The sequence below is a fragment of the Miscanthus floridulus genome, chromosome 2 (genome assembly GCF_019320115.1).
Source record: "Miscanthus floridulus cultivar M001 chromosome 2, ASM1932011v1, whole genome shotgun sequence".
In the NCBI taxonomy this organism is placed as follows: Eukaryota; Viridiplantae; Streptophyta; class Magnoliopsida; order Poales; family Poaceae; genus Miscanthus; species Miscanthus floridulus.
The window spans coordinates 33639273-33654242 of NC_089581.1; the positions used below are offsets into that span (position 1 = coordinate 33639273).

At 47.2% G+C, this 14970-nt stretch overlaps 2 protein-coding genes across 2 annotated transcripts; one reads left to right on the plus strand and one right to left on the minus strand.

The window, feature by feature from the left end:
* Positions 1–402: 402 nt before the first annotated feature.
* LOC136538402 (uncharacterized) lies at positions 403–3534 on the plus strand. The gene is made up of 3 exons (XM_066530377.1): positions 403–1007; positions 2415–2477; positions 3233–3534. Exons 1-2 carry the CDS (start codon positions 468–470, stop codon positions 2433–2435), a joined length of 561 nt encoding a protein of 186 aa, XP_066386474.1. The 5' UTR covers positions 403–467; the 3' UTR covers positions 2436–2477; positions 3233–3534.
* A 46-nt stretch (positions 3535–3580) lies between these two features.
* LOC136538401 (uncharacterized) lies at positions 3581–7030 on the minus strand. The gene is made up of 4 exons (XM_066530376.1): positions 6405–7030; positions 5679–5780; positions 4451–4717; positions 3581–4094 (listed from the first exon to the last, which is right to left on the minus strand). The coding sequence occupies exons 1-4, from the start codon at positions 6906–6908 to the stop codon at positions 3894–3896; spliced, it is 1074 nt and encodes a 357-aa protein (XP_066386473.1). The 5' UTR covers positions 6909–7030; the 3' UTR covers positions 3581–3893.
* Between the last annotated feature and the right edge of the window lie 7940 nt (positions 7031–14970).

Below are 14970 nucleotides of genomic sequence, written 5' to 3' on the forward strand. Positions count from 1 at the left end.
GCTGGCCGCCGGCCGCCGCAGCTGGTTCATCGGAACCCTAGCGGCACCGTTGCCACGCGCTCGGTTTTGGGGCTCCATGTCTTTTCACCCGCGGATGGACGAGGAGCCGGAGCAGCTCGGAGAGCCCTGCCAAACAGGTTCTTAGCCTCGTAAAGTCGTAAGCATGAACACTATTCGTTGTCCCTCGAACAAAGAGGCATATCCGTTTCTGGATTCCATCCAAATCCAACCTCATGTAATCTTGTTTACTTGAGCATTTTCCCAAATCGTATCAATCTTGACTCCAGTCCTTGACCATGCGCCTCTGAAACCTCGTGGAGGAGGAAGTGGACCCAGGCCCGCGCAGGCGCGCAGCCAGCCCATCGTGGCACCTACGTGCCGGCGACCCCTGCTTACTAGTACTACCCGTTACGACGCTCCACCGAGGCGGAGAAAAAAAAAACGCGCTCTCTTTCCGTCTCCTCCCAATGCGGCGTCTCGCTCTCCTCCTCCTGCCACTCCTCCTCGCCGCCGGCGCCACCACGGCGTCGGCGGAGCCCGCGACCCCTCCCGCCTCCTCTCTTACTCCCTCTCCCTCTCCCTCTCCCCCTTCGCCTTCGCTGACCCTCGCCGAGCTCCTCCAGAAGTACGGCCTGCCCCCGGGCATCTTCCCCTCGACCGTCACCGCCTTCTCGCTCGCCAGCAACGGCAGCCTCACCGTCGACCTCACGGGCCCCTGCTACGTCCACTTCGAGTACCTCACCTACTTCGAGGCCCACATCACGGGGGTGCTCCGCTACGGCTCCCTCTCCGACCTCCAGGGCGTCCAGGTCCGCCGCTTCCTCATCTGGTACAACGTCGTCCGCATCAAGGTCGACCTGCCCCCGCCGCCGCGCTACGTCTACATCGACATCGGGTGGATCACGCGCAAGCTCCCCGCCGACGACTTCCAGTCGCTCCACGCCTGCGAGGACTCCAGGAGGTGCCGCCTCTCCTCCGCGCTCGCCGTCGCCGCCAAATGGTTCCAGGTACCTAACCTACTCGAGTTCTTTTTCAGCAACCTGACTGCGTTGAAGCAATTCGTTGTCTGTGCTTATCGGATATTATTAATATGTTGGTAAATCTAGTCCAGGATGGGAAATTGAGTCGACGACAAGTATCCAGTGAGTTTGATTCCTTGTCTGCGTTTTGTTTGTCAAACCCGTGGATTCGAGTGGAGTTATCCTAGGAGGATGTGGTCTAATGTGGTAGTTTCGTACGGGGCTTGTGTTCTTTCTAGAGGCTTGCTCGTTGTTTGATGTTGATGGTGGTTGGTTTTGACATTTCTGTAGACTGGATGTAGCGTGGCTGTGAAGGGAAAACAAGCTGAGAATTACTATTGTGTGTAAATAAAGTTGACATGGCAATTAAAGGGACGGCACGTGACTGTAAAATAATATGCATGACTTCAGGGCGTGGAGGTTCTTTAGAGGGTCCTAAATATAGGTTATCTTTCAATTTTATTGGATGTTGACTTTGAGTTGGGAGAGTAATACATGTCAGTTTTTAGGACTTTGGTATTGAGGATCAGTGTGGTTACTGTTTACGGTGCTGGTGAAAGAGGTCAGAGGATTGGTGTATAACTTGATTTGAGATCATTGTTTGCAGTATTGCCCTATTACTGAACAAGAGGTTGTGCTGGTAGTATCAAACTATTACTGAAAGAAGACACTTTACCTATACTAAGTGATTTCTTTACTGGTAGTACCTATGGATTTCTATGCTTATGGTTGCTGAAATTTACTTTGGTATGAGTTATCTTTTTGAACTGTAGTCCAGCCCTATTGGTAGTTTTTACTGACAGTTCATATGCACCACTGGACTTTGATGTGCACTTGCTTGCTCGACAATTGTCAAATTATACAAATGAATTTGGTTTTTAAATCTCTCCAGTGGTAAACTAGAAATGCATAATATTCGAGAATTAGACATGAAGGGGGCACAGCAAGGGGTCAATCAAATTGAACTTGATTTATTGATTTGTAGTATTCTGTAATACTATGCACTTAATGGCTCAATAGAGTCACTGACTGAAGGTAACAGGAATTATTATTGCTTAGAGTGATCAATCTGAATTGAGTTTTTTTTTAGATTCTCTTAGTTCATTTACTATCAGGATAAATGATCCCATCTATGGGGAAATTGCTACAGGTTAAACAGATTTTGAGAATCTGACTTGTCACCATTCACCATCGACATTAAATTCCTTTTGAAATGATGCATGTGACCTGCAGACATGATATTATGACATGATTTTCAGTATGTATGCAATTGATGTCCTTGGATGTATGTCACCTTCCAACTGGGAAGATGACCTTTCTCCAGCACCGAGTTCGATATGGTATTTGGCCCCTATGTTAGTTTGCTTGATCTAAATACTGTGTTGGACCTTGCAGGACTTCTTTGCCCAATTTTAGGGGATGGGGAAGGCCTACGATTTGACAACAGCATTGGATGAGGTAATATAGCATTTTGATTATGAAGATTTGCATCACCTGTTATCTTTCATTTTTATATTGCTAATAAACCGTCATCTACAGTTTACAAATAATCTATGGCAGTTTTAGTTGATAAGGTATATTTTGCTCAGAGAACAGTTTTAGTTGGGTCGAAACTTATTTAGTGGGGCATATGTTTGTTTCCTTATTTCCAAATGCAACAAGCTGCCTGATCACTTTCTAGAGTTTGTTTCACTTATTTCCTTCTCTCTCTCTCTGTGGGTGGTTGCACATCTCATTATGCTAGCTCTCAGCAGTATACATTTATCAGTTGGTTCCCCTACAAGCTCTAATTCATTTTTTGGGCCCACAGCAATTTATGTGTATAGTCCTAGACTCCTAGTGCTCTGATAATGCCAGTACGAGGTTTCGTTGGGGTGGTGTTAGAATAACAAAACTTACTACCTGATTTATTTATCCAAAGTTTGGTTCAGATTGGTCATATTTTACACATGTTAGCCTTGTTGCTGGTGTCAAGAGCAGCTAACGCACAGAGTAGTGATGTGTCTGGCATGCGGCCTTCAAACAAAATTTGAGACTTTAAAATACAAATAGAGTTGCGGTCAGATACTCAGATGTTCCATTGATTGCCCTCTTCGTGCCCATTTCTTGATAACTCGTTATCTTATCAACTGATGCCATGTGTTTTCTATTTATATGCCTCTAAACTTGGTCTCTAGTTACTCTACTATTTTTTTTCTTACAACTTCCTGTAGTTCCCGGCCTTCGACGCCCTAAAAGGATTGTATGAACCTTGAACGAGCTGGAACACTGCCATTTGTTACCCTCTCTACACGCAATGCAGCTAATCAAGCTGTTGTCTAATTCGTACATTTGTCCACGATTGATTGCCACATGATCTTGTGGGTTGTGCATCGGTTACTTCTATAAACATGTTGAGAACAGGTAGCAAATATGAAGTTGCTTGTTTCGTCGGAAGCTTAAAGCAGTACCGCCCAAACAATGAAACAATCGCTCAGCAGTAAATAAAGATGGGAAAAAGAAGTTTGCAATTGCAATTGCAATTTCAGCACAAGCCTTGGTTACTGCAACGCAACTCAATTAATGATACGAATACTTGAGTAACTGCACAGTGCATTGACACTTCGAATCTAGTAATAATAAATTTTACCTAGCACATTGTCCAGAAGATCTGGCGCCCTAGCACCTAGCAGGAAAACGAATATCCTAATTTTTACATAGTTTCAGTGATGTTACATGCTAATTACAGTACACACATAAGAGACGAGTTTTGTTTTTCCACTAGTGTTGCCCGAAGCACAACATTATCTAAATCCTTGGGTAGCTAAGAGATTTTAGCAACATTGTCAATAAATAACACCCATATGGTGGTACAACTACGAACAAAGCAAGAACCTATGTAGAGTTAGGTGGGCGAGGGTCCCTGAACACCGAGGAAGAACCACCAGATGCGGCCGGGGAAGGTGATGAGGCTACATAGTTACTTCCTGGCAATGATGCTGAATAAAGAGCAGGAGGTTGTCCTTGGTGTATATTTGTGGCGAAGCGTGATGGACTTGCTGTAGAGAATGTTGCCGGGCTCCTTGGAGTGTGGCCCTGTAACATTAGATGTGGTTCTTTAGCAATGTGAAAATACTAAAACCAACCCAACAAAGAAAGTCAGAAATGGTATATAAACAAGCTGGGCAGCATTTAAAGAATCGTCTTTATTTACTACTTAAGTTATCAGCTGATTTGGGAACCAACCCAACAAAGAGAGTCAGAAATGGTATCTAAGCAAACTGGGCAGCATTGAAAGAATCATCTTTATTTACTACTATAGTTATCAGCTGATTTTGAAGTCTAACTCTTGCAATTTGCTACCATTTAAACACTTGCCAAAACATGTAACACAGACAAAAGTAGAAATGGACTTACAACAAGACTATTGAATGAGCATTCGAGCAGCTTACCTGTAGAGAACCAAACGGTGACCTCGCAAAAGAGGCTATTGAAGGAGAGATACTGTGGAAGTGATGCAAGGGGCGTCCAGGAGTGTCCTGGTTAGAACCAGCATCTGAATCGCCAGCAACATCACCAAAATTGACATCAACAGTCATTCTAGGGGCCAACCTAGAAACAGAACTTCCATCTGTTGCATTTTCTGACGGCTGAGGCATGGCAGCACGCAATGAAGCCTGCATGCTACGCCTTCGGATTTCTTCTTCTGCATTTAAGACCTAGTCATTCAAACAGCCAAAACAATGGCATTTAGTACCCTGACGATGAAGTTCTCAATCAGAATAAAAGAGAGCAGCAAACCAACCAAATAACTGTGCATGCATTTGCTGCTACTTATTCCTTCTAAAATGGACTGAGGAACAAAACAAGTATAATATTTATTTGAAAAGAAAATACTTCCTCGGATCACAAATATAAGTCCATCTAGGTCTTCCCTAAGACAGTTAGACTAGTTATCTATAACAATGTATTATTTAAAATGAAATTATTTATATATTGTAAAAGTATATTTCCAAAATGAATCTAGCAATGTCTTGTATCATCAACTACATACTTTTCGGATATTGGTAGCCAAACGTGAAAAGGTTTGCCTTAGAACAAACCTAGATAGACTTATATTTAGGTTTAGAGGAAGTAGATACCAAAACTTTGGTAGTGACATTATGCTAAAGCAATTCAAGGCCCCATGCCCATACCCGGGGTCAGCGACCTTGCTAAGAGAGCGCTAAGCCATGAGGCTCCTGCCATGCACCAAACACTACACTCGTCCCCTACAGACTGTAACAGCACTTGAATGTTTGGTGAGGCTCCATCAAACACACAGGAGTTCCGATGTTTCCAGATTTCCCAAGAAACTAGGATGATGAGGGAATTCAGCCCCTTCCTCATCTCCAAAGGCACCCTTCTGATGGCCGACTTCCACCAACCGGAGAAATTCGAGGCCGTAAGTGAGGGCGCAACAATGATCAGGTTCAAATGTTGAAGGTTATTATTGTTTCATTAATTCCATTCAGACCAATATGTTACCAAATTGGTCATCACGCAAAGTATAAGATTGGGTACCATCTGACATATCTCAATACTTATTCAGCTGATGAATATGCAGCAAATTTCCATTTGTTTTAAACTATAACCACACACAAATCAACCAGAAATATAAATAATGGCACAAATAGATACCTGCTTCAGCATCTGCACAAGGCCATGCTTCTTTTTATTTAGGGAGTCCAGCTTTTCGTTAAGCTTTCTCTTCTTCTCATCAATTCCATCAGGATAACTCACCTGGAATAAATGTAAAACTATGGTTGTTTCAATAAAGCCACGTAGATAGATATTGCTTGCAACATAACAAAAACAAAGCACAAAGGTAAAATGTTTCAACACCTATTCAGATGCAAGCAATATGCAACCTTACTTGGTTCTACTCAAGTACTTGCGCCTTAAAAAAGCACGAGAGAAAGTCTCCAAATAATACAACAGCCTTAGCTAATTTTGTGTTCAGTGGCAATCAAGTATCCCAAGTTCCTAACAGAAGAACATAATCCTCTTTTGGGCAACTACAATGTTTAGTGCTGATTAATCTATCTTAGAAGCTTCATTTTTCACTGCAAGATGGAAATAGCTGCCATTTTTTGCCAGATTGAACATGTACGCAGATGCCAAATCGTAGAACCTAACTCTTCTTCACATCCATCGATATCCTCCTACAGTCCTAGGAACTGCAACAACTAATTTCTTTCCAGCTTAACTTTCAACATACAATCTCAGTATCTACACAGTTCCCTAAATTTCCGATCGCTATTAGCAGTTAGCAGTGGCACAGTCCCATAGCAATTGCACACGGATACAGATCATCAAACAACGAACTGATAGTGAAGTGGCAATGAATAATTCGGACGGCCTCACCTCCTTCTGGTTTGGGTCAAAACCTTCACTTTCACCCTGACCTTCTTCAGCATCGCCATTACCATCCCCTTCAACAACTATCTCCCCCGCATCTTCCATGTCCGCGTCCTCCACCGCCCCCTCCTCCTGCTCCTCCTCTTCCTCCTGCTGCTCCGCCTCCACATTCCCCTGTTCCTCCTGATGCTGCTGATGTTCCTGTTCCTGGTCCAGCTGCAGCTGTCCCTGCTCCTCTTCTCCCCCGTCGTCCGCTTCCTCCTCATCCGGTGCCTCCCGCTCGGGGTCCGCGGCGCCACGACAGCCATTCAAGTCCGAGGATGACGGCGAGACCTGCCGCCGCGGCGGCCCGTTGAGGCGCGCGACGGCGCGGGAGCGGTTGCGCACGAGGCGGTGGAACCGCTTCGCGTCGAGGGTCGGCCGGGGCGCCTCCCATCGGCGCGGGGCCGGGGCGCCGCTGTCGGCACCGCCAATGTGGAGGTTGCCGCGGTACATCGAGATCGCCACCATCCCTCCAGGATCCCTGCCCGCGCCGGTCGCCGCGGCGACGTAGGGTTTGGTGGGTTCTTCTGCTCCGGTGCGGCGGCCGTGGGTTGGGTTGGTTGCGGCCACGGCTGGACCGTTTGGGTGTAGTGGACGTTTCGCGTTTTCTGCGGGTGTCGGTCATTTGGGCTGGCGTTTCACTGTGGCTGACCATCTGTTCACGTTGGGCTGGGGCGGATTGTTGGGCCTACTAGGTCTGGGAGGCGTGGGAGGCCATGGGCTGGTATGTACCACTAAATAACCCATGGGCCTAAATCCGAAGAAAAGGCTATCCATGCTCCAATAAAAATTTACTTGATTCTCAAAAAAAAAAAATCACTTTATTTGTCTTCATCTCTTCTTCTTGAAAAAAGTGCTTTATTTCGACTCTCAAAAATCGCTTTATTCCGCGGTCCTTCCTGACACGCAAAATGTCGCTCGCAGGATACCCATCTCCAGAAGTTTATCGAATTATTATGCAACAGACATAAATCAATTTTTCCAATTTGCAAAAAAGGAAAAAAGAAATCAAATTTAGTGCAAGCGTATACCTTACCAAAATTGCTTTTATTTCGTCATTCTTGGGCATTTGATAATCTCCCACTCTCGCCGAAACGCCGAATTACGCGACCTGGCCGGAACGAAACCATCGCTGCTGCTTGCTGCCAACCAAAAGCAAGCAAGTGCAACGCGAGGAAAGACAAATCCTGAGCGGATTTTCGACCCGGGATACCGACTGCTGGCTCGATCGGTCCATGTCAGAAATTCAGGTCTGACAGGGTGACTGGCAGCGAGCGGATGCTGGACACGAGGATCGGCCCTCGTGGCCTCGTCGTCTTCATCCGAGCAGAGCCGAGAAGAACCGTCCATGTCCTCGCGCGGTCGCGCCGGCGTCCAGACTCCAGACGTTCTGGTCGCGGCTGGCCCGCGCACGAACCAGCCAAACGCCAATGCCGTCCCAACCTCCAAGGTATCGCCCTTCTTCACGTCCTGGACCACACGCGTGGACGATCGAGACGCCATGCCCATGCGGCCCCAAATGCCGGTGCCGGTGAGGCGCCCGTTCGGTTCGGTCCCGCTCCCGCCCGAAGCATGGGAGGCGCGGGCCGCTGGCCGGCTGGCCCCCCACCGCGAACACGAGCTACTGTGCTGGCGGCCGTGTCCTGTGTCTAGATCGGATCCCCGCAGCTACATATGTCCACGCAGCCCGAGCCCGTCGCCTCAGCCCAAGGCCCTTTTTTTTTGGCCCGGCCCGACGACGAACGGGCCCGGGCTAGCACGGTCCGGAGGAGCAGGCCATGCTTGGGCCTTACCCCAGGCACGGGGGCCGGCACGGCACGGCCCGCTCCTCAACCGTAGGCCCGCTAACGGCTCGGGCTGCCAACCCTGCGCGCCCGCGCCCCCAGCTCACCTCCCTGGCTCCCCCTAACCCTATTGCATCTCTTCTCTCCCTCGCTCCCTCTCTTCGTTCGCCGGTCAGGTGCGGCACCGTAGGCTCCCCTACGTGCGCCGCACTCTCGCTCCACCCCGCGTCCCGCCTCGCTCGCTCATCCGTCCTTCCTTCTCCACTCCGCCGGTGAGGCACGCCGCCGTGGGTTGGGGGCTCCACACCTCCGCTCGTCGGTCGGGATCTAGATCTGACGTCATCGCCGTCTCCACCTCCACTCCACTCCGCCTCCCCCAATCCCCATGCCGCTGCCTCCAGAGCTCCACCTCCACCACGCGACGGTGTCGAGTGCGGCAGCGGCCGCCGCCTCCACGCCCTCCGCGCGTCTTGCTGTGGCCGCCTCCCCCCCCCCCCCCGCACGGCTTCGAGCGGAGTGGCCTCCATCCCCTCCGCGGCACCAACCCCGCTCCTCCTCGGCTCCTCCCGTCCCTCGACCACGCTAAAGTCCCGCGTGACAGCAGCGCCGGCGTCGAGAACGGCAACGGCCGCCTCCGCCACGCCCCCCGTGCGTCTGGCCACCTCCTCCGCGTCCCCCTGCAGCGGCTTTGAGCGGAGCGGCCTCGATCCGGCCTTCTACGCCCTCGATCCGGCCACTACTTCGGCGGATCCGGCATCAAGCGACCCGGCGGGGAGCTCACCGGCGACCGCCGCCACCTCCACTCCTCGTCTCCCCCTCCTCTCTGTCGCATTTGGTGGACCTCGGGTCGGCCCGACCTGCTAAAAAGGCCGGGCTCATTGGGCCGGCCCGACACGAAAATCGACCCGACAGACCGTGTCTGGGCCATCGGACAGGCACAATGGACTGGTGCGGCACGGCCCGGTGGCCCGATGGGCCCTTCCGTGCCGTGCCCTATCGGGTTATGCCTAGCGCGGGCCCGTGCCGTACTGGACCGTCTATGCTGATGCTGATTTGTCGTGAGAGAAAAACATTATTATTTAGTTAAAATTATAGGTTGAAGCGGAGCGGCGCGGGTCCGACGTCCGAACACTACTGTTCCGCACACAGGAGCATGCATGCGAGTGCAGCAGCTTTTGGTGGCTTGGCTTTGTTCAGTTCAGACAAGGACGACACGCCAGCGAAAAAAAAGCTCAACTCTTTACTGCTGCTAGTACAACAGTATTTACCTTTTGCTGCGCGGCCAACAGTATTTACCTTTGGCTTCTTCTTTCTGATCTGGTTGAAAAGTGTGACTCGATCCGGTGCGGCGCTAGTTCTGATTTCTCAAGCAGCCTGGATCGATCGCGTGATTCGCGTCACATGAGGTTGCCGTCGTTGGCGATCGCGCAGCGCAATTCGGTGCGGTGCCGATCCATCGAGGACGACCCCCCTTGCAAATTGCAACCCAAGGGCGGCAGGAGTAGGACGACTTTGAGCTACCAAGTACTAGGAGTACATCTTGTTGGTGAGCCACGTGAACACTCACGGTTTGTTCGCTTGCTTTATACGATCGTGGATTATAAACTGAAATAGTATTTTTCTCTCACGTCAAATCAGTCAGCAGTAAATAATACACGATCGTTTATAACGAAACGAACATGCTGTCAAATTATAGTAAGTACTGTACGTATCACGAGTGATGATGATCAATAATCATAAGCTCTCGTCGGTTGACGACGTCAAAAGTCAAAGGATGGTATTCTGGATCCCGTATTCCCATGCACTGATGATATACACCACACCAGCGATGCTAGCGTCTGCTACTCCACGCACTACTGCACCGATTTCCTTCTGGTTACGGTTAGCGTCTATAGAAGAAACAGTAGGAACAGTTCAAATCGACACCGGCATCCCTCTTCAAAGTCTCAGCCAAGCTCAGGGCAGCAAAACAGATAAGCGTGTGGCCCATGTATAATATATACTCCCGCCTCTTTTGGCGACGAGATAAATCATAGATGATCGACCGAGACGACGCTGTCCCGTGTTCCGTGACCCGTTTCTTCACGCAGCCAGCAAAGTGATTTTCCTAGTTCATCCAGCTTTCTATAATACGTATATCAAGATGCCTCCGTTCTTATCAGGGTTGTATCACTCTCCTGTTTCGAGTTCAGTCTATTCTGCGCGGTGCGTGAATATCTTTGCCTGCCCTTCCAATCAGTTCCAGTCTTGGAGTACTTAAAAACTGCTCAGGTCCACGACGCCGGTTCTAAAACACCCCCCTGGCCCCCTCTGTCCGGCGGCATTATTTAGCTTAGCATATATGCATCTTCTGTTTCATTATTGGGCCGCGTTTAGTTGGCCACCGGATTCGGCGCCGGCCGAATTTGCTACACTGTAGCTACACTGTAGCTACACTGTAGCGTTTTATTTTTATTTGATAATAATTGTCCAGTTGTTGACTAATTAGGCTCAAAACGTTCGTCTCGCAAAGTACAACCAAACTATGCAATTAGTTTTTGATTTCGTCAACATTTAGTACTCCATACATGTACCACAAGTTTGATGTGACGGGAAATCTTCTTTTTGCATAATGCCAAATTCTGGAATTTAGGGCAACTAAACATGGCCTTGGTATGTGTTGTGTTTCATTCGGCCTGTTCGCTGGTTAGTTTCTGGGCTGATTTGGGCTGGCTGGTGCTGGTTTGTTGTGAGAGGAAAATACTGTTGGCTGGCTGGTTTGGGCTGGTTGAAACCAACAAGCGAACAGGGTCATTCTCTTGTTTCTTTGCGAATGGTGTTCTGTTTCCTTTCAGTATGCCGTGATTCTTTTCCCGGCATCTACGTTTCCCCTTTTTTTTTTCTCTCTCTCTGTTGAATAATCTGGAGCTACACGGATCAGCTTCGACGATGCTAACTGCACTTTAAATTAAAATCGCACAATTATTACCTGAAGTATCCTAATGATAATTTCAGCCGCCTAGTCGCCCGTTCCCATTCACAAGGTCGAAGACGACAGCAGATTAGGATAAAACGCAGAGGCAAAGGGTGCGGGGATAACCGGCGCGTGACAAGAGTCCAGTTGCTGCAGTGTCGCTATCCAGGCATAAAGTATTGGCAATTCCGTGAAGGCTTCGGAATTTTCCTGCAGGTTTATCCACACACAAAGTAGTAGTATTTGTGTAGCACGCAATTTTATACATACACGTACGTGTACGTACAATATACTCGCATTCGATGTGATGTACTCCGAAAAGGAGTATGTGGTATAGTATGATCATTAAAAAATGACCGGTGGCCAACGGTGGCGGCGCCGTAGCCCGTAGACAGTAGACCCGCGTCCACGTACGCCGAAAATGTGGAAACTGGAAACAACCGTCGAGCCGAGGGAACAATTAATTGGTGTGAGCGTGACGTGCTGTTGCATGGTTGCCGTGACGCTTTGAGGGTCCGTTTGGAACATGGGATTTTTTCTCGTTTCTGTGTTATCCTATGAAATTAAACTGATTCTATAAAATTCCTACGTTACAAACAGCCTGTCGGTCTTCCAGCCTCGTTTTTATTTATTACTCCACTCGGCGTTCGGCGGCGTTCCTAAAGTCAGCTAGAGAGTACGGAGTACTACTACTTGCTTGATGAAAAGAAGTGCTCTGAAATTTGTGGTTCAGTCTTGGAGCTTGAAAAATCGCTAAAACTGGCTAGAAGCCCGTCACAGTCAACGCTCTGAAAATTCCAGCACGCAGCCACGGACCATTACTCGATCTACCAACTCGTAGCCGGTAGCCGCGACCTTTTCCGTCGCGCTGCTTATCTGACGGGCATGTTTGGTTGGCTACTTCCGCGGGACTGCAGCCCTGCACGGCTGCACCACATCGAAGAGAGTTTGCAGTTGATTAACTGTTGAGGACGACCTTATTACATGTGCTTTATTAGTGGAAATTTATAAGTACGAATAAGTACACTAGTTTGTTTTTTTTCCTTATTGAACCACAACCACATGCTAGTAACCTGGAATAGTCACGGGAAGTAGGATCCCACTTGGCGATAGAAGTCAATAGTCCAAGCCTGAAAAGGATGACCCAATCCGTGGACCGTTCTTATACGATCGTGGATTATAAGCTGGAACATTGTTTTTCTCTCATACCAAACCAGCCAACAATAAATAATGCACGATCATTTACGACGAAACGAACAGGCTGTCGACTCCCGATCGAGCTCGAGCAATCCACCGACCAACTGTTCTCTTCTCTCTGATGTACGGAGCACCGTAGAAGCAAGAGTTTTCTTTTTTTTTTTGCCTGTTCGGCTGGTTGGAAAAAAACGGCTAGTGCTGATGCTAATGCTGATTTGTTATGAAAGAAAAACACCGTTATTTCGCTGAAACGGTACGGCTGATAATTTCAAACCATCATGGCTTTTATTTGTTTGAACAGTCTGCGGTCGACGTGGACACATGTACACGTCCCAGTAAGCCACGCTCCACCCAAACTACCAGTACTACTCGTCTGCAGCTCTGCCATGCAACGCGTACGTACGTACGCGCTACGCGGAATCTATTTAGCGCTCTCGTGATGATTTTGGTGGCAACCTCTCCTGTCGGGCAAGTTTGTCACGATGTTCCTGTTCGCTTCGCTGAAAAAACAAATCGAAATATTGTTCCGATTGTTTTGTTAGGAGAGAAAATACTATTTCGACTAAAAAAATAAATTGAAAAAAGACGGATTATAAGAGAAGCGAACCGGACCCATCAGTAGGTTAATGGGTCAGAGATTTTTTTCACATGGTACTCACCAGTTTTCTAAGGTCACGTAAATTTTATTGTCCCCAGCAAGATTCCTAAGATCACTCCCTTCATTTCTGATCTGATCACTAATAAGAATGAAGAAAGACACAATCGAAGTTTCGAGATTTGACACATGCAACTACTATACCCTCGACCTCAAGTAGAGGGGGTGTTTGGTTCTTTAGTCGCTCCTAAAATTCATGTCACATTGAATATTTAGATACTAATAAAGAGCATTAAATATAGATTAATTACAAAACCAATTACATAGATAGAGACTAATTTGCAAGACGATTTTTTAAGCCTAATTAATCTATCATTAGCACATGTTACTGTAGCACCACGTTGTCAAATCATGGACTAATTAGGCTTAAAAGATTTGTCTTGCAAATTAATCACAAGTTGTGTAATTAGTTTTGTAATTAGTCTATATTTAATGCTCCATGCATGTGTCTAAATATTCGATGTGACAGAAATCTTAGGAGGACGTCGGAGAAACCAAACACCGTCTGAATCTTTTCTCTTTCCTCTTGCTTCGCGCTGGCATCGGTCCAATCAACTTTTCCTTTTTGTATTCCTTGCAGGATATGTATATATCATACTCTTCTTCTTCTTCTTCTTCTTCTTCTTCTTCTTCTTCTCAATGCCAAGGTATCAGTATACGATCTGATTCTTTTGATTTCGCGGCACTGATGTGTTCTTTTGTTCCAGCGATTTAGAGCTACGTAGCGTCGGAATCGATTTCATTTTCTGTGGAATGAATACGGGTTAGTGTCAATCAAAGCAGGATCGTATCGGAGTCAAGTTGTGTTGTCCCGATCGAAAGCTAGTGTCCAAATTCTCTCGTGTTAGCACGTTCAATTTCAGCATCTTCGTTCCAAAACTGAGCCATGGGGTGTATCGTGTACGTAACTCGTAGTAACATGCAGTATACGGCCTTTATGCAGTGTCTGGCCTTACGTAACGTCTATCACTATAGGCCTAGCGATATCGTCTGGTTATTCGTACCCATTCCAACACAGAAGATGCGGGTTCAAGATAGGCTGCTGCAGTGCTTGGTGACGCCACCTGGGCATCGGAAAATCATGGGTTCGATCAGGTCAGGTCAGGTGATCCAAAGACATAGGGCATACTAGTAGACCACGATTGAGACGAAGAAATTTCTTGAGAATTGATTTTTCCCCCCTTGGAACAAAAGACATGTAAATACTAGAAAATAGAAATTTCTTGAGAATTAATACTTGAAACGAAGTACTAATAGCATATCCTTTTTTTTCTAGGAAATAGAAGCATATCCAGGCGACAGGAAAAGTATTGCTTGTTTAGCATGCAGCATCCGTGGCGCTTTCTGCCTCGCCTCCCTTGCGTCTGTCTTCACAGCACACCAAACGGCAACCACCAGCGCCGTGGACCGCGTCCACACACACCATGGCCTTGTTTAGATTGCAAATTTTTGCAATCTAGACATCGTAGCATGTTTCGTTTGTATTTGATAAACTTTGTCTGATCATGGATAAACTAGGTTCAAAAGATTCGTCTCGTGATTTACAACCAAACTGTACAATTAGTTATTTTTTTACCTACATTTAATGCTCCATACATACATCTAAAAATTAATGTGACGAAGAAAGAGTGAAAAAACTTAGAATTTGGAGATCATCTGAACAAGGCGCATGCCAGAACAAGCTCGTAAGTTCCCTGGCAGCGTGACAACTGACAACACCCTGCTGCCCCTGCCATCAGGCTATCTACAACAACGACGACACCTAAAATACAAATTCATCTTTTAAGTAACGCTACAGATAAAAAATTTAATATTTATTTAGTATTTTCTCTAATGACAAGACTTAAAAGAGAATACTTTCGACAAATAGGTTTTCAGAAAAGAGGATATCCATATTTAGGTTCTACCTCTCAAGCAATCTAAAATAGATTTTCTGTATAT

Bases quoted from the DNA above. Each gene is read 5' to 3' on its own strand.
- LOC136538402 (XM_066530377.1), top strand. From the start codon at position 468: ATGCGGCGTCTCGCTCTCCTCCTCCTGCCACTCCTCCTCGCCGCCGGC. The intron at 1,008-2,414 runs GTACCTAACCTA...TGGACCTTGCAG, and splicing joins TCGCCGCCAAATGGTTCCAG to GACTTCTTTGCCCAATTTTA.
- LOC136538401 (XM_066530376.1), bottom strand. From the start codon at position 6,908: ATGGTGGCGATCTCGATGTACCGCGGCAACCTCCACATTGGCGGTGCC. The intron at 4,718-5,678 runs GTATCTATTTGT...TTGAATGACTAG, and splicing joins TTGTGCAGATGCTGAAGCAG to GTCTTAAATGCAGAAGAAGA. The intron at 4,095-4,450 runs GTAAGCTGCTCG...CTAATGTTACAG, and splicing joins CACCGTTTGGTTCTCTACAG to GGCCACACTCCAAGGAGCCC.